This window comes from Bolinopsis microptera, chromosome 1 (genome assembly GCF_026151205.1).
Source record: "Bolinopsis microptera isolate Bmic1 chromosome 1, MBARI_Bmic_1.0, whole genome shotgun sequence".
Classification (NCBI taxonomy): Eukaryota; Metazoa; Ctenophora; class Tentaculata; order Lobata; family Bolinopsidae; genus Bolinopsis; species Bolinopsis microptera.
The window spans coordinates 15,576,407-15,595,980 of NC_087072.1; the positions used below are offsets into that span (position 1 = coordinate 15,576,407).

At 38.3% G+C, this 19,574-nt stretch overlaps 1 protein-coding gene across 1 annotated transcript; it reads left to right on the forward strand.

Annotated features, from left to right (window-relative positions):
• The first annotated feature begins 11,479 nt into the window (after positions 1-11,479).
• Positions 11,480-19,540, forward strand: LOC134825282 (DEAD-box ATP-dependent RNA helicase CshA-like). The gene is made up of 11 exons (XM_063837442.1): positions 11,480-11,524; positions 11,739-12,129; positions 12,339-12,488; positions 12,629-12,793; positions 12,937-13,045; positions 13,214-13,489; positions 13,635-13,703; positions 13,981-14,079; positions 14,267-14,444; positions 14,712-14,889; positions 17,586-19,540. The coding sequence occupies exons 2-11, from the start codon at positions 11,741-11,743 to the stop codon at positions 17,869-17,871; spliced, it is 1,899 nt and encodes a 632-aa protein (XP_063693512.1). The 5' UTR covers positions 11,480-11,524; positions 11,739-11,740; the 3' UTR covers positions 17,872-19,540.
• The last annotated feature ends 34 nt before the right edge of the window (positions 19,541-19,574 follow it).

Here is a 19,574-nt window from a genome sequence, read left to right on the forward strand (position 1 = left end):
CAGGGGGAGCAACGTATGACAATTCAAAGTCTAGTGCATAGTGGTATATTTCTAAGTTTCCCCAGATCAGATTAGCGCAAATTATTATTCTTACTTCGCATCGAAGTAAAAATGCCGACGAGATCGTTACTTTGTTAATTCGTTACATGAAGACCAGGCTATTATGTTCATAAAGATTTGGCGGAATGACAGGCTGGGCACCGCGGCCGCCCAGTAATTAATTCGCAGCATAACAATCTGGAAGGGTTGACATCGTCAATCTTACTGAGCGGCGCTCAGCCTGTCATTCCGCCGCCGACTCTTTATTATGAACATAATAGTCTGGGGTCCCCAGGTAAAGTCAATCGTGCTACGATTTTCCAAAAATCATTATTTTGTGAGCGGCACTACCCAACATAATACATGATAATCTTTGTATATTTATAATTTATAACCAATTAACGCGCGCTGAGCTGAGTTGGCTTGGATCCTAAACTATAATGTTCATAAACATAAATAATGAATAAAGATTCACGGTGGAATTTGATTCACGATGTCAATCCTTCGCATTTTGCCGATCTGCATACGTGGTTGCGTTGCGAGAATGGAGAAGCATTATTTGATGCGCGCTCGACCCAGTAGTGCATCGCGCTACAACGCGGTGGAATGTTAGGGTGGATGGTTTTTTAATCGTATTTATGGAATTGGTACCGTTGTAAAACTTAGATTATGACAGTTCAGATGGCGAAAGTTTTATCGAAAATGGACCTGTCATTGTTCTGGAAATAACAATAATAAACAATAATATCTATGACCAATTTAACCATATTAAGAAATGTGGTCGGTGATCCAGTATTGAGCATATGTGCAACTGTGTGAGTTCAGTATTCTAATTGCCCCCTTCAAGCAGCTAAGGTGCGTCTTACTAGCAGTCATGTGACCGAGATCACGTGATAACACCTTTAACTAACTTATTGCCCTGAGGATCAATTGGTACAATGTGTATTGAGGTAAATTGGTCGGGGTATGTTTTATTATATAATATCAGTATTTACACTGAAACATTCAATAGCTTTCCTTAGCTGTTGGAACAGTGAAAGACCAAAATATTAGATGTTAACCCTGAGCAAATTGTAGCTTGTAGTTGTACATTTAATATAATCAATAATACTACATACTACCTTGTCGGACTTTATTTAAACGGACTTTAGTTCATAGTTGGATGCTAGAAGCCCAAGTTTACAATTTACCGCAGAAATTTATCTCGTACCGTTTTAAAACCAGATCTCGGAGAAAGGTTCACCTTAGAGTATTTTAAACCTAATTCTCGGGCAGACGTTTTACAATCTCCGAACAGTGTGACTATATTAGGTACAATCTCCGTACAGTTTGACTATATTGTGTACAATATCCGAACAGTGTTCTGTGCAGTGTACCGTGTTATTGTAGAGTATTCTGTGCAGTGTACCGTGTTACTATAGAGTATTCTGTGCAGTGTACCGTGTTACTATAGAGTATTCTGTGCAGTGTACCGTGTTACTATAGAGTATTCTGTGCAGTGTACCGTGTTACTATAGAGTATTCTGTACAGTGTACCGTGTTACTATAGAGTATTCTGTACAGTGTACCGTGTTACTATAGAGTATTCTGTGCAGTGTACCGTGTTACTGTAGAGTATTCTGTGCAGTGTACCGTGTTACTATAGAGTATTCTGTGCAGTGTACCGTGTTACTATAGAGTATTCTGTGCAGTGTACCGTGTTACTATAGAGTATTCTGTGCAGTGTACCGTGTTACTATAGAGTATTCTGTGCAGTGTACCGTGTTACTATAGAGTATTCTGTGCAGTGTACCGTGTTACTATAGAGTATTCTGTGCAGTGTACCGTGTTACTATAGAGTATTCTGTGCAGTGTACCGTGTTACTATAGAGTATTCTGTGCAGTGTACCGTGTTACTATAGAGTATTCTGTGCAGTGTACCGTGTTACTATAGAGTGTTCTGTGCAGTGTACCGTGTTATTGTAGAGTATTCTGTGCAGTGTACCGTGTTACTATAGAGTATTCTGTGCAGTGTACCGTGTTACTATAGAGTATTCTGTGCAGTGTACCGTGTTACTATAGAGTATTCTGTGCAGTGTACCGTGTTACTATAGAGTATTCTGTGCAGTGTACCGTGTTACTATAGAGTATTCTGTGCAGTGTACCGTGTTACTATAGAGTATTCTGTGCAGTGTACCGTGTTACTATAGAGTATTCTGTGCAGTGTACCGTGTTACTATAGAGTATTCTGTGCAGTGTACCGTGTTACTATAGAGTATTCTGTGCAGTGTACCGTGTTATCATAGAATATTCTGTGCAGTGTACCGTGTTACTATAGAGTATTCTGTGCAGTGTACCGTGTTACTATAGAGTATTCTGTGCAGTGTACCGTGTTACTATAGAGTATTCTGTGCAGTGTACCGTGTTATTGTAGAGTATTCTGTACAGTGTACCGTGTTACTATACAATATTCTGTGCAGTGTACCGTGTTACTATAGAGTATTCTGTGCAGTGTACCGTGTTACTATAGAGTATTCTGTGCAGTGTACCGTGTTACTATAGAGTATTCTGTGCAGTGTGCCGTGTTACTATAGAGTATTCTGTGCAGTGTACCGTGTTACTGTAGAGTATTCTGTGCAGTGTACCGTGTTACTATAGAGTATTCTGTGCAGTGTACCGTGTTACTATAGAATATTCTGTGCAGTGTACCGTGTTACTATAGAGTATTCTGTGCAGTGTACCGTGTTACTGTAGAGTATTCTGTGCAGTGTACCGTGTTACTATAGAGTATTCTGTGCAGTGTACCGTGTTACTATAGAGTATTCTGTGCAGTGTACCGTGTTACTATAGAGTATTCTGTGCAGTGTACCGTGTTACTATAGAGTATTCTGTGCAGTGTACCGTGTTACTATAGAGTATTCTGTGCAGTGTACCGTGTTACTATAGAGTATTCTGTGCAGTGTACCGTGTTACTATAGAGTATTCTGTGCAGTGTACCGTGTTACTATAGAGTATTCTGTGCAGTGTACCGTGTTACTGTAGAGTATTCTGTGCAGTGTACCGTGTTACTGTAGAGTATTCTGTGCAGTGTACCGTGTTACTGTAGAGTATTCTGTGCAGTGTACCGTGTTACTATAGAGTATTCTGTGCAGTGTACCGTGTTACTATAGAGTATTCTGTGCAGTGTACCGTGTTACTATAGAGTATTCTGTGCAATGTACCGTGTTACTATAGAGTATTCTGTGCAGTGTACCGTGTTACTATAGAGTATTCTGTGCAGTGTACCGTGTTACTATAGAGTATTCTGTGCAGTGTACCGTGTTACTATAGAGTATTCTGTGCAGTGTACCGTGTTACTGTAGAGTATTCTGTGCAGTGTACCGTGTTACTGTAGAGTATTCTGTGCAGTGTACCGTGTTACTGTAGAGTATTCTGTGCAGTGTACCGTGTTACTATAGAGTATTCTGTGCAGTGTACCGTGTTACTATAGAGTATTCTGTGCAGTGTACCGTGTTACTATAGAGTATTCTGTGCAGTGTACCGTGTTACTATAGAGTATTCTGTGCAGTGTACCGTGTTACTATAGAGTATTCTGTGCAGTGTACCGTGTTACTATAGAGTATTCTGTGCAGTGTAAACTGTAAACTTGGGCTTCTAGCATCCAACTATGAACTAAAGTCCGTTTAAATAAAGTCCGACAAGGTAGTATGTAGTATTATTGATTATATTAAATGTACAACTACAAGCTACAATTTGCTCAGGGTTAACATCTAATATTTTGGTCTTTCACTGTTCCAACAGTGTAAATACTGATATTATATAATAAAACATACCCCGACCAATTTACCTCAATACACATTGTACCAATTGATCCTCAGGGCAATAAGTTAGTTAAAGGTGTTATCACGTGATCTCGGTCACATGACTGCTAGTAAGACGCACCTTAGCTGCTTGAAGGGGGCAATTAGAATACTGAACTCACACAGTTGCACATATGCTCAATACTGGATCACCGACCACATTTCTTAATATGGTTAAATTGGTCATAGATATTATTGTTTATTATTGTTATTTCCAGAACAATGACAGGTCCATTTTCGATAAAACTTTCGCCATCTGAACTGTCATAATGTAAGTTTTACAACGGTAACAATTCCATAAATACGATTAAAAAACCATCCACCCTAGTGGAATGTCATGGAATGTGGAATGACAGCAGACAGGTCGTGCCGCCCAGTAAGTCGACTATTAATATATTGCCGGGCCAGACTTGAGGGATGTTACTCGTTTAAATTTCTTTGATGGCAAGTGCTACGAAGTAGCGCGCGCCGGGCCAGATCATTAACAATGGTCAAGGCCAGACCATTAACAATGGTCAATATATTGTACGAATATGAAATATGAATATCATCTATTGAAGTAGTTAGTACACATAACACATTACACAGTGTATCATGTATAAGTAATGAACTGCATTTAAAATCCATGTTGAGACTAGGTCTAAATAAATTGTGGCATGTGGTATCAAAATTCATCGCAAAATTATTTTTGAAATAAAACATTTTTAAACTTATCATAGCACTTATTTTATTTTTGTTTTCTCCAATAATGAAAGGTTCGCAAACTTAAATAAAAACAAATTTTATTATTTTCATTAGATGGATACAAATTATAATTTTAATTGTGCCGCGCATATCCGTACTATATCTACTATCTTACCACGAGGATCGAGCGCTATTATTCAATGAATTGTTTTTCACCTTTAAAGATGTTTAAAGATCGTTACTGTTGTCATACGTTGTATGACCCGCCTGTATCGTAGAAACTCTACAGGTGTAACGACCGTGGGGGTCACGACGTGATACAAGGTTTCTGGTAACATTTCTGAACTTTCAAAACTTACTCTTCAGATCTTTTACTGATCTATTACTGACATTTCAACTATATATTAGTTAGCACTTAAGGGATGATCAGTTCAAAGAGGTTATTTTTCAAACTAATTACAACACTATTAATCTATTACATTTATCGATTATTATGTAATGCAAATGGGGTGGTTAAGTTTCAACCATTATTTTAGGAGTTACAGAGTGTGGCTGTGATGATGACGAAGTCCGTTTGGTAAGACTTTTGCTTTCCAACACCAAGCTCAAAGTCAACATCAACGGTACACTGTCTGCTGAATTCCAGAGTTTTCTCGGTGCATTCCAAGGTGACTGTCTGTCTGGATGTTTGTTCACACTTGTCTTAGCGGGTGCCTTGCGTGACCTCCGTAACAGGCTTGAAACTGCAACGAATAGGCCTAACCCACCTATCACCGATATTGGTCTTCCACTTGACAGTGAGTATGCTGATGATATCGACTTCAATGATGAAGATGAAGACAATCTGAGGGAGCTGTTGCCTATTGCAACAGAAGTCCTTAAAGATTGGAATCTCTTCGTTAACGAAGACAAAACTGATTTCACTCATGTGTACTTAGCTGAAAAGGGAGCTAAAGACGATCAGGGTAAGCCAATTGCAGGGAACGAGCTCTGGAGAAAGAGTATCACGCTTGGCTCCATGCTTTGTAGTAAGGAGGACATCTCTAGAAGGATATGTCTGGGATATGCCGCGTTTAACAAATACAAGAAAGCTTGGAACCATAAGATCCCTCTGAGCAAGAGGCTTCTGTTGTATGAGGCTCTGGTAGTATCCGTTTTAATGTACAATTCATCTTGCTGGGCTGCCCCTAAATCAGTATTGGAAAAACTAGATATTGCTCACAGACGTCATCTGCGATCAATTTTGAATTACAAATACCCTCACATCATCTCCAACAAGAACTTGTATAAACGCTGCAATAGCGAACCATTGTCAGCTAAAGTGGCTTGTAGTCGGTGGAGGATGCTCGGACATGTACTGCGTGGGCCTACAGATGGCCCTGCCTATTCGTCGCTTGTTTTTGCTGTCAACACCTTACAGCTTCAAGGGCGGCGTGGAAGACCGCAGTCAAACCTTTTCTCACTGATTCTACACGACCTTAGTGTCCGAAAATTATCGTTAAATAATTTATGTGATTTGAACTATTTAACGTTAATTGCTCAGAATAGAGTTAAATGGAGAAGTATGCAAATTGCATGACTTTTGTTTGAGAAAGATTAGGGGACAGAAATGTTTACTTTGTTTTCTATCTGTTTCTTAGAGCTTTTGTTTATACAGAGGTCCAGTGGCTTAACGTTGCCTGTTGGCGCCCCCCCCCCCCTCGCCGAAAAGGCGCCCCCCTATTGGCGCCCCCTCCCCTTTTGGTGCCTCTCCCTAAATTTGAACAAATTAGTTGATTTTAGAGGATACGCCGGTAAAATCTCTAAAAAAGTGTGTATCTATAGCAAAACGCGCAGTTTTGCTAGTACTTTAGTTAAGTTTTCGAAATTGTCCCACATTCAAACGACGATTTGGCGCCCCCCTAAGAAGGCGCCCCCCTGCACAGCGGGGTCAGCGGGGCCCTTCATTACGCCACTGCAGAGGTTACAGAGGTTCCTGAACTCTTCCATCCACGGCAATAAGTGATTTGAACCTAAATCTGTTCAACACTCCTAGATCCTAAAAAGTCGGGAAGTGTTTGATGGGTGAGGGCCTGAACCGCATGTTGTTGTGATGTGAATTTATGGAATTTTATTTTTAGTTGACTATTTTATAAGTTAGAAAGGGTTTTATTTAAAACCAAACTAAATGTATACTATTATCATATTGGTATACATACAAGAAAACAACAATTTTATTTAGTATCAATTAAAGCAGACAAAAATATATTTCTTATATATAACTATCAGGAACTTTAGATCAGATATCCTATGGGACTTGGAGTAGCTAGAGATTGAATAGAAGGTATATACCATTTACAAAGATACGTCGAAAAGAATCCAGGGTGATACAGGATCGGAGAGTGCAGTGCCCTAATGTTGCCTGTTGGCGCCCCCCCCCCCCGCCCCCCTGTTGGCGTCCCCTCTTCTTTTGGTGCCCCTCCCTAAAATTGAACAAATGAGGTGATTTTAGAGGATACGCCGGTAAAATCTCTAAAAAAGTGTGTATCTAGAGCAAAACGCGCAGTTTTGCTAGTACTTTAGTTAAGTTTTCGAAATTATCCCACATTCAAACGATGATTTGGCGCCCCCTAAGACGGCGCCCCCCCCCCCAGCGGGATAGTGCAGACCATAAAGTTTACGTACCCACCTTTGCCTCCTGAATTCTTGGTTGGATAGAAATTTATGCAAACTTGGTCGTTTATACTCCAAGTCCCTTTGTTAAAAGAAGTAATATTATTTATGTCTAGAGTTAGCTTCATTCAATAATAACAATGTCAATATAATCAATATTAGAATCAACATCAAACAAAACTATCGAATAAATAAATTATCAAATATTAATTAATTCGGTCGGATTAAAAATGTTGTAAATTTAGATGTTTAGTATTTAAAAATATTACAACAAATGGTTAAAAGTGCCCAAAATCGATTTGAGAGATTTTCAGTCTATAGTACAATAATGATAGTTATAGTAAGTGTGTGCCGCTGCAATTAGATTAGATTACTGCAATTTAAAATTGTTTGGAGTCCAAGTATCTTTTAAGTCAGCTGCCTTTGCCCTGTATTAATAGTGCTTTAATTCTCAATTTTATCAAGTTCATGGAAGTTTCTAGGCGCGGCGATTGCTTGAAGTTAAAAATTTTTTATAAACAGCGTTCCAAAGCTTTGCTGCATTAAACAAATAGTCATGGATCTGACGACATTCCCGTCTATATAACTTCCGCCCCGGGGTTTGAGACTTGGAATACCTCAAGGGACCCATTAGAAACAAATTTGGCTTGGGTAGAAATTTTGGCTATGGGGCAGTTTTGCGCAATTGACCACGCCCTTTTTTGGCGCTTTTGGAACTTTAGAATCAAAATAACTCCGCTTCTAATTGGAATTAGAAGCTCAGCTTGGCTTTAAAGTTGTTCAGAATCATCACATTTAGGGGGGTAGAGCATAATTTTAAAGTCAACAGACATCTGGTTGTTGAGTTATGTGACCACACCCTTATTTACCCTCGCGAGTCGTGATTTTCACACTAAATACGAGATATCTCGGCTTCTGATTGAGCTACGTGCTCATCCTGGGCATTAAAATGTTCAGAATCATCACATTGAGTAGGGTAGACCACAATTTCAAAGTCCTCAGATGTCAGGTTGTTGAGTTATTAGGCCCCAACCTGTTTTTACGCTCTCACGGGTAGCGATTGCAGCGCTTAAAATCAAAATAACAAAGCTTCCAATTGAAGTTAGGAGCAAAACTCGGGCAGCAAAATGTTCACAATCATCACATTGAGTGGGGTAGAACGTAGTTTCAAAGTCCTCAGACGTCAGGTTGTTGAGTTATTAGGCCCACACCATCATATTTACGCTCTCGCGAGTCGCGAGTCGACACTTAAAATCAAAATAACTCGGCTTCTGATTAGAGTTAGGAACTAAACTTGGGCATAAAAATGTTCAGAATCATCACATTGAGTGGGATAGAACGTAGTTTCAAAGTCCTCAGACATCAGGTTGTTGAGTTATTAGGCGGAACCCTATTTTTACGCTCTCGCGAGTCGCGAGTCGACACTTAAAATCAAGATAACTCGGTTCCTGATTAGAGTTAGGAACAAAACTTGGGCATGGAAATGTTCAGATTTATCATATTGAGTGGGGTAGAATGTGGTTTCAAAGTCCTCAGACGTCAGGTTGTTGAGTTATTAGGCGGAACCCTATTTTTATGCTGTCGCGAGTCGACACTTAAAATCAAAATAACTCGGCTTCTGATTAGAGTTAGGAACTAAACTTGGGCATAAAAATGTTCAGAATCATCACATTGAGTGGGATAGAACGTAGTTTCAAAGTCCTCAGACGTCAGGTTGTTGAGTTATTAGGCCCACACCATAATATTTACTCTCTCGCAAGTCGCGAGTCGACACTTAAAATCAAAATAACTCGGCTTCTGATTAGAGTTAGGAACTAAACTTGGGCATAAAAATTTTCACAATTCTGGACATTTCTATGCCAAAGTTTAATTCCTAACTCTAATCAGGAGCAGAGTTATTTTGATTTTAAGCATAGAATCACTACTTGCGAGAGCGTAAAAATAGGGTTCCGCCTAATAACTCAACAACCTGACGTCTGAGGACTTTGAAACTACGTTCTATCCCACTCAATGTGATGATTCTGAACATTTTTATGCCCAAGCCGAATTATTTTGATTTTAAGTGTCGACTCGCGACTCGCGAGAGCGTAAATATGATGGTGTGGGCCTAATAATTCAACAACCTGACGTCTGAGGACTTTGAAACTACGTTCTACCCCACTCAATGTGATGATTGTGAACATTTTGCTGCCCGAGTTTTGCTCCTAACTTCAATTGGAAGCTGAGTAATTTTGATTTTAAGCGCTGCAATCGCTACCCGCAATTATTAGGCCCCAACCTGTTTTTACGCTCTCGCGGGTAGCGATTGCAGCGCTTAAAATCAAAATAACAAAGCTTCCAATTGAAGTTAGGAGCAAAACTCGGGCAGCAAAATGTTCACAATCATCACATTGAGTGGGGTAGAACGTAGTTTCAAAGTCCTCAGACGTCAGGTTGTTGAGTTATTAGGCCCACACCATCATATTTACGCTCTCGCGAGTCGCGAGTCGACACTTAAAATCAAAATAACTCGGCTTCTGATTAGAGTTAGGAACTAAACTTGGGCATAAAAATGTTCAGAATCATTACATTGAGTGGGATAGAACGTAGTTTCAAAGTCCTCAGACATCAGGTTGTTGAGTTATTAGGCGGAACCCTATTTTTACGCTCTCGCGAGTCGCGAGTCGACACCTAAAATCAAAATAACTCGGCTTCTGATTAGAGTTAGGAACTAAACTTGGGCATAAAAATGTTCAGAATCATCACATTGAGTGGGATAGAACGTAGTTTCAAAGTCCTCAGACGTCAGGTTGTTGAGTTATTAGGCCCACACCATAATATTTACTCTCTCGCAAGTCGCGAGTCGACACTTAAAATCAAAATAACTCGTCTTCTGATTAGAGTTAGGAACTAAACTTGGGCATAAAAATTTTCACAATTCTGGACATTTCTATGCCAAAGTTTAATTCCTAACTCTAATCAGGAGCAGAGTTATTTTGATTTTAAGCATAGAATCACTACTTGCAAGAGCGTAAAAATAGGGTTCCGCCTAATAACTCAACAACCTGACGTCTGAGGACTTTGAAACTACGTTCTATCCCACTCAATGTGATGATTCTGAACATTTTTATGCCCAAGTTTAGTTCCTATGTTGATAGCCTCATAAAGGAAGTATGGGCAGTGGTACTTGATAATCTTAGAGAATTCTGAAATGCATTGATATTTGTACAAGTTTTGAGCCGTCTATTAAAAATGGGTTTGTAATTTGTATGCTCCTTTTCAAAGTGTTTATGGTCTAATTTTTGCATGCCATATGGTCTAGTACGTGCACATGTTGCTTGTTTATTTAAATATGAGTCGATATCACCAAAAAGGATCCTTATACAGTGCTTCTGTGTGATAAAAAGACTATCATTGGACCGTTCTTTGAGGACAACACCCCAAACACTTATACCATAACTGAGATGTGCTTCAAAGAAAGCATTACATATTTTCAAATATAGTTCAGAAGGTATCGAGTGCCGAATTCTACAGATTGCACCAGTCTCTTTGTGGTCTTTAAAAATCTTTTCTGAACCCAGTACAAAATTGAGGTATCTCATCATCACCATATTATTTGGGATTTTGGCGGCTTTTCCCTCATTGGTTAGTACAAAGTAAAAAGCTATCAGTTCATTATACCCCTTTTTCACTGGCTTACAAGCCCAGAAGTCGTTAAAGGAGTTGAGGGGTGTTGGTGTTCCATCAATTAATGATTCCAACTCATTTAGAGCCGCTACGATAGTAGTCTTTGCTGTACAGCTTTCTGCAATCAGGATTTCTCCAGCGTCTCTTGCTCCATACGCTGGGAGAAGGTTTATCTGTTGCTTCTCTGTAACTAGGGCTGTAGCTGCAATGTACAGTCTACGCCAGTCACGTACCTTTTGTCCAGGCTGCAGTTTTGGGATTGAGCTAGCCATCATCTTTGAGGAAGTTATGTCAAGCTTGTTTACAGTAGAAGGAAATGCGTTGAGTAGAATGAAAGGCGCTGATACGATCTCAATTACATACACAAATACATAGTACTTCCTAGATGGGAGTGATGGTTAATTATAAGGTAAAATGTATTATACTCAAATATAATATATAAAAGGCCCCTGACAATAGATCGCAGTTTCTTACGGATGTAGTGCATGTGGGCAATCCAGTTTAGCTTACTATCTATGACAACATCTAAGAATTTTGTATCCTTGACTTTAGTAATAACCTTACCATTGATGAATATTGATCTAGATTCATCTAGCAGGATAGCAAATGGTATAGTCTGTTCACAGGTGTCATCATATTCAGAGGTAGGTTTAAAATGTATGTAGCAGCATTTGGACATGTTGATATGAAATAGATTACATTCCATGTAAATCGAGACATGTTTAAGTACTAGGTTGGCTTTTTTGAATGTTGTTTCTCTAGATGGTCCTGATATGAAGATATTAGTGTCATCAGCGTAAAGTACAAATTTCACCTCACTGTCTGAAAAGCAGATCCTTAAATAATGCACTATTTCAGCAATGTACCATGCAACTAAATGCTTGCGGAGTTTGAATACTTCATACAGCAGAGTATTTCACCAACACAATAGACTGTCTACTACTGAAAATGACGATGTAGTCAATCTTTTGACTGAGACTCTTAAATCCAACCGTTTACGTAGTAAACCAGTGCAAAGTAATGCTGTTACTTGGGGAGTGATGCAAACCAGAGAAAATTCTAAGAGGGGTAAAAAAGGAAAAAAACGAAAGATCAAGAACAATGGAGTACAATCTTATGTTCCCATGACATCAAATGCTTTCTCTGATATGAATGCCTTGAAAGAGTCCTTAAAAATTCGTCTCAACTCTCAATTCAGTTCACTCTTATCTATTCAAGAGAAAGTGCTGCCCAAGTCTCTGCAAAACAGGTAAGGTGTATTTTTATGACAATGAACACTACGGGTTCATCTTGTTTGAGATTTGGTTTAAAAAACAAGAAAAGTTACCAACTATCATAGTTCTTTTTAAAAATAGGTATGATAGCTTTATTTTTATCATCTAGCTTGATTGATTCAAAGGGAGAATTAAATTCTTATGATAGCTTTAAGACCTATTTCTAATTTGGCCTATTTTTCAGAAGTATTGTTATTCAGTCAGAGACTGGAAGTGGTAAGACCCTGACGTATGCTGTACCTGTTGTCAATGCTTTGGAGAAAGGGAGACTAACTGCTGATAATCGCTGCATCGTTATTGCCCCAACAAAAGAATTATGTACTCAAATATACAAGTATGTTTAACTGTCAGAATCAAATCTGAGAAGCACCGTTTTGAAGATTCAAAACTTCCAAAATAAAAAGCAGCAACCCGACCATGTTCAATTATTTTAACATAGTATAACTTTTTATTGCTAAGCTATTTATTATTCAGTGTTTTTCTGAGTTTGGTGCCAAGAACTTCATCTGTAATACTTCTTGGGGGTGACCATTCTCGAACTGCATCCCAACAAAACAGACAGATACTAAATGATGGAACTCCGATTATTATAACTACTCCAGCATCACTAAACAGCAAATTAAAAAAAGGGGTTCTGAGGTTGGTAGTCTTTTTTTTTCAGATGATTTTAATCTTAATATTTTGTATGGCAAATAACTAAAAGAATCAAGTTTAGGTTTTGGTCAAGCAATTTGCAATTGGCCTCCTTATGTCCTTATTATATAATTTTGATAATGACTCAGGTTAGTTGACACGTCTATGCTAGTGGTGGATGAATTTGATCGGCTGTTTGGAGGAAGTGACTTTGAGGACCAAGTCAGCCATGTTCTAGCTGGTATAGCCAAAAAGAAGGTGTGGTTACAATATAATTGTTTTTGTCTTTTAAAATTTTCAATTAAACTCTCAAAATTATGAACAATAATTGAACCCAAAAATATGCTTTGAAATGTCAACTTTGGAAACTGTTTTAACATTTTTAACACGGATATTCATTCACACTTGTAATCTTTCTTTTTTCAGCGCAATTCTCGGATAAAACCACAATTCTTGATAACATCTGCAACAGTATCAGATGAGATGAAAAGTTTTGTCCAGCAATACATTCCAGACCTACTGATCATGGAGACAAGTAACGTGTCTCCTCCATCCTTAGATCACAAGTGGATTATATCACCCTTACACAGACGAACAGAAACACTGCTTCAGCTCCTCCGTAACAACTCTCATAAGCCTAACAGCTGCAAGAAGTGCATCATATTTGTTCAGAAATTGGAGATAGGAGATGACTTGTTTGAGGTAAAAAGTTGCAGCTGTTAGTGTTAGTACTTTAAATTTACATCGTCTTGCAGCTGTTAAGTGTAGAACGTTTTATTGGATATATAAGTTTGTTCACAGATTGTTCACCTAATATGTCGAAAATTAATCAATAATGATTGTACAGGTATTGAAAAATGAAGGTTTTTTTGTTGCATCAATAAATGGGGATATGTCTGCCGCCAAACGACTTGCTGTAAGTTTCTGTATAATATCTCCATTGACTAATGTCTTGCACAATGTTTTATTTAACAAGATTTTTGAGCTCTATATCATTTTGTTGTCTGATTTTATTTCTCTCAAATTAAATATACTATTTCGCACAGACTAGAAATCGTTGAAAATTTTCAAAGTAAAACGTGATTACATTAAACTTGAAAATAGCGCTAAGTGAAAGCTTAACCTGTCCGGTTACTCCACAATAAATAAGTTCCAGTCTTGAGTTGATTGTAATCACATACTCTTTCCACCAGATTTTCAGTGAGTTTAAGAAAGGAAGTTATGATATTCTTATTGCAACTGATTTGATAGCCAGAGGTATTGATATCCCAGACTGCGAGATAGTCGTACAGGTAACTGCACTTCGAGTTATTTTCTTTTAAAGTGCAGGTTGTACGATCTCGCATTAAATTTAAAGCAAGTTTCATTTAAGTTCATTACAGTCGAACCATAATTTAACGTGCTCTCATTAACCTTCTACATTTTATCATTTAACCTTGTATTTCTTTTTAATCCCTTTTTAAATTTGTTTTACCCCAGATCCAGCCTGGTGAGGATGTAGATATGTATCTACACCGCGCAGGGCGCTGTGCACGTGCAGGCAGACCTGGTACAAGTTATGTTATCGCGTGTGACGCTGATGTGAACGATAGATCGTTCTTTAATGAAGTACGTCAGCAGCTGAACGTGGATATTGTCGATGCAACTACTTTCCTACGTAAGTTTATTATTGAAAATATCACAGTGTTTCCAACCGTCATTATGGATGTTTCCATGAACTTAATCCTGTCTAAAATGTTTGACCGAAAAAGTGGAACGCTGATATAATGATATGGCCGGAAGTGAAACCTATCTAGATATGCAACGTATTGCTGTTTGAATAGTTGAATTTTGACAAACATATTGACTGTTACCTGATCCACCAACAACAATTCCTCTTGAAGCCTGCTGTTTATATTTAAATATAATGATTAATTAATTTCAGCTGAGAAGGAGAGTGGTGTTGTGTCTGTGTTAGAGAACTCGCTACATCATGTCTCAAAGAAAGACGAGCTCTCCTTTTCCATAGACATCGTCATGTCCGAGCCCCTTACCTTCTATCAGAAGCTTGTCATGGATCTGGAGCTAAGACCTGTAAACGCCGGTCCTGTGCCCGACAAAAAGTAAGCTGTTCATTTGGATTTCGAAAGTTTGGGTGGGGAATGTTTTTATCTATTATTGTTATTTAATATTTATCGTGGGAATTTTGCAAGTGTTAGTCCCCCTCCAGCCCCCTAGTTTTGTGATTGGTGGATGGTTTGCGGCTTGTAGGACCAGGCTGGTGGGCGTGGTTGTACGATATGTGGGCGTGGTTGTACGGTATGCCGTTTTTATTGCTTGAGGGTTACATTATAATATACCAAACTTCCTACTTACATGGAAGAGAATAGAAAGCACTGATTAAGTTCAACAGAAGTGTGTCATGTTTTGATAAACATGCTACACGGCTAACTTCATTTATTTATGGATGTGGCATTTTATCATATTGTTGTAATACCTGTTGTGATGGGCGGTCGTCGTACTTATTTTCAGGTTTTGATTATTACGTTTAAAAATTTCTGGTTTTTATGTTTGTATTGTGGGATGGACGGTAGTATTGTTTAGCTTGAGCAGATAATTGTTTAACCTAATTTTATTGTCGAGTCTTATCATATATAGCAGGCACTATATAATTTAGATATATTTCTATGTTCTATGTTTCAGTGTTCTAGTCTCAAGTTTTCATAATAAATCCCACATTAAAGGACCAGTTAACTGAAAAAAAAGTTATCCTCATATTTTGACAGATTGTGACAAATAGCAAACTAAGCAACGAGTCGAAATTCCTAAATCTCTAACTGCTCTCTAACGCGTGTAAATAGCGTTTGTATTATTTTGGCGATGACGTCATAAAGTCCCTCTTGCGCGCAGAGTAGCTCGTGAGACTGTATTTTACAGGTAAAAAATTGACATAATACAATCTTTTCCCCCGAATAACTCGAAAAGTTAGTAATTTAGGGTACATGTTGCTTCATAAGTTGTATATAAACATGGCCATTCTGCACAATTTGCACACATTCAAAAACCTTTAGGGCCTTCATAGCCCAATTAACCAGATACCCATAGTTTTGCATGATTTCTGGAACCGAAAATCAGTTTTTCGCCAATAACTGAAAAAGTAAGCACTTTAAGGCATATGTTTGTTCGTAAGTCATATATTAATATGCTAATTGCGGTTCTTTTGCATCCTGTCTGAAGACTCCATCACGATCATATCGAAAATGGGCTTAGCACCACGCCCAAAATGGTTTTTGGCGAATTTATCGAAAAGTAAGGATTTTAGGCCATGTGTTGCTCAATAACTCCTATATAAACATGCATATGCGGCTTCGTTCAAGCCTATTTTGAAGTCTCTACGACCTTCAGAAGCAAGGAGTCGGTTACGTTATTGGGTCAATATGGGCGTGGCCCTCCTGGGTTTTCTCCACGGTCAAAAAGATGTCTCCAAACGAAAATCGTTTAATCATAACTTCGGGAAGGTCTGTGCAAAGTTTCGTGAGTATTAGAACATTTGCAGGTTCATTTCCATAAATGTCCATAAATGACTGGACTACACAACTTTAGAGTTAACTTTAGAGAAACTCATAAGTCATTTATCTCAAATTAAGCTGTTAGTGTCCATGATCAACCTCTGGCGACAATGTTTTACGTGAAATGTTAAAATCAGGAGTAATATAAAAAAGGTATTTTTAGATTAAAGTGCTAGCTCATAGTTTTAGAATTGTATAGATTAACGTTGGTCATTTAGCCATCTAACAATCGATCGTGCCGTAATATATGGCCAGAGAATAATAGGGTCTTGGAAATTCTATAGTTGTTCAGTGGGTCGATCGACTGAACACGTTTGCACTTGGTATTTAAACTTACCAGTAGTTTATTTATGTTATGCACCGATGATAATGCAATTAGGATAAAAACTAGGTAAGCCGGAAGTCTAATTCAAAACACACCTCACACCGTACACACCTCCAATCAGTAATTTTACTATTTGGTAGACCGGGTATTTTGGCGGGAATTCTGTTCCCACGGCACTGTTCTGATAGAAGCTACTTCTACTAATGGTCCCAGAGGAACGGCCGTAAAGTAGCCAGACTTCTTGTCTCCTGTACTGGCAGACACTTGCAGATTAAAGTTAGAAATTTCGCTATGCTATAAGTATAATTGCTCTCGGAATTGAACAAACTCCTACTTATCTGTATCCTTTCTAAATTCGTTAGAGTTTCATGGACTGGGGAAAAATAATCGGTACAGTCTCCCTGCTTGTGTAATTAAGCAATGAAAACAATCCAAAATTATCACATATGACATAAGTTGTAATAGCAGAAACTTTCTAACCGTACATTCACCCGCCACTGTTCAAGAACCTATATCACTGTTTAAAATCATGACGTGAGCACTGTACATCCAATCAGCTATTCCTTTAGTTAGGATGATAGCCAAAACTATAAGGATTTTGGAGAACTAGGGTAATAGTCATAATTCTAAAATTTGAGTGAGTTACACGTGTTTTATTGACGATGATAAACATTTGTAATGTAAATTACGCCATGCAAGCGCGCACTGAGGGACTTTATGACGTCACGAGGCCACAGCTTATTATTGCAATAACACGCGTTACACGTACGCTAGAGAGTTGGTTCTTTCGGCGATACGATTCTTTACCAGTTTGTCACAGCTGATTTAAATCTTAGCCAAATTGGAGACTACAAATTTTTCAGTTAACTGGTCCTTTAACGATTTTAATCGCCCTTACAATTACATAACATTTACATATTTTCAGGATATTTGGAATGTGGTACTGCAGTCCGGTGGAAGCCTGGGCAGCCCAGTCTACGATAAAAGAGTACTTCAGATCGAACTGTCTCCCAGAACCAGAACTTGGAATGTTCAGGCACAAATTGAACAGAAAAAGTGAGCTGGATTGGAACGGGTATTTTAGTGAGATAAGAAGAGAAAAGAAGGAGGAAGAACAACTAAGATACAGAAACTTTGTGAAGCAGGAAATGGGAAAGAAGAGGATAAGACAGGGCAGATACAAGTTTAAACAACATCTACCGGGGAGATAATACTTAGTAAATCAGTTAGATTGATTACAAAAGTAGGGATGCGATCAATAAGTGAATTAGAGCTTCTAATTGAAGTATTCGAGATGGAGAAATGAAGTTACAGTCCAGAACAGCGAATATTCAACCTGATTAAAGACTCAAGATTGAAGGAGACACGGCTAACCGTATTGGTTTCTGGAAACCCTACAATGTCTTGGTTTCTAGAAACACTACAATGTCTTGGGTTTCTAGGAATTCGATAGAAATTCGATCATTATATATTTATTTTTGCAAAAGAAATCAAGTAACACGGTTAAAGTGAGTAGGACTAAGAACTATAGGAACCGGAATTATGAGTGAATCTGGATTGTGCTATCCAAATTTCCAAAAGGCTGTCGGTTGCTGCAATTTCCTTATGTAAATAAAATCTTATGCAAATAATCCTCTCATCCTATGTTAAACAAGGAGCAGTAATTTTATTACATTCGAACCTGACCAAACCGGTTAGTGTTGAGACGTCAGTTTTAAAGCAGGTTTTATGGGTTTCTTGTCCTCAATCTTGTTCCGATACGCCTGTAGCCACGTTACCTTGTCGCTTACATAGTAGCTCAGCGGTCTGGTTACATTTATGGGAAGAGGGCCAGGGTTCTGTGAGCCAAGTTTGTACTCTGCTAATTATTTAAGTTTGTGTTTGTGTTTAATGTTGAGTTAATTATTCTTAGTTTTTTACAGTTCAAGTTGTTATATTATATGAGTTGCATCAACCCTTGATTATTTTTGGTCTGATTAAACTTGTCTCATGTTGACTTTTTAACGTATGAACTGAACTGCGAATCAAATTAGGGGCGTTTTTGTTCAACATGAACAAGTCAACTCTTGGCTTGAGCAGAACGTACTCATTCATGTACACACGTACAAGTGTTTAAGCTGCATATTGTGTATGCTGTGTTGTGTCTTATTGGTCACTTCGTGGCTATAATGCCATATATTGTTCGTACCAAGTGATGCGTTCTTACCAATCGTTGGCACCGCTCTGAATTTTGATTCATATCAGGTGAATGTCTGTCTGCCTCCCTACTTTAAATGTTCAGACCTCGGTTCGGAATACAATGCTATTTCACAGTAGTTGACGTAAAATATCTCAGTATGAAGTCTATAAAGTTTTAACTTCATTTGGATAATTAGATTTCAACTGGACACAAGAACAGCTGTTCGTTATCTCTGGTATGTCTGAAAATGCCTCTGAAAGCGTCTGACGGTTTTAACTCCCATCCTCAATTCATATTTAAACTATTTCGCTTTTTGGGTCTTGTTTTTGTTTTTTGCGTGAGGGAATGATAACAATATATTCACTGAGACCTAATTAATTCAGTAATCCTCCATATCAACAATACGATATTATTCGCATTATTTGTGCAGTTCCTTGACAGGTTAGATCAACGTGACATCAGGTTCAAATTTCACAATTGAGTTGCAGGCGTGTCTCTACTCGCTTTCTCAGAGATATGACGTTTATATTCACAAGCTACTCACTTCACTGTTACTTCACAAGCTACTCACTTCACTGTTACTTCACAAGCTACTCACGTCACTGTTTCACTGCTTACAGGAGACTTAGACAATTTCTATTTTGAGAACTCTGACTCTCTAAAATCTTGTATTTAACCTCCGAGATTATAGAGGTGGTAGTACATTTTTCTGTTTTCGTTTTCCTTGCTGCGTGT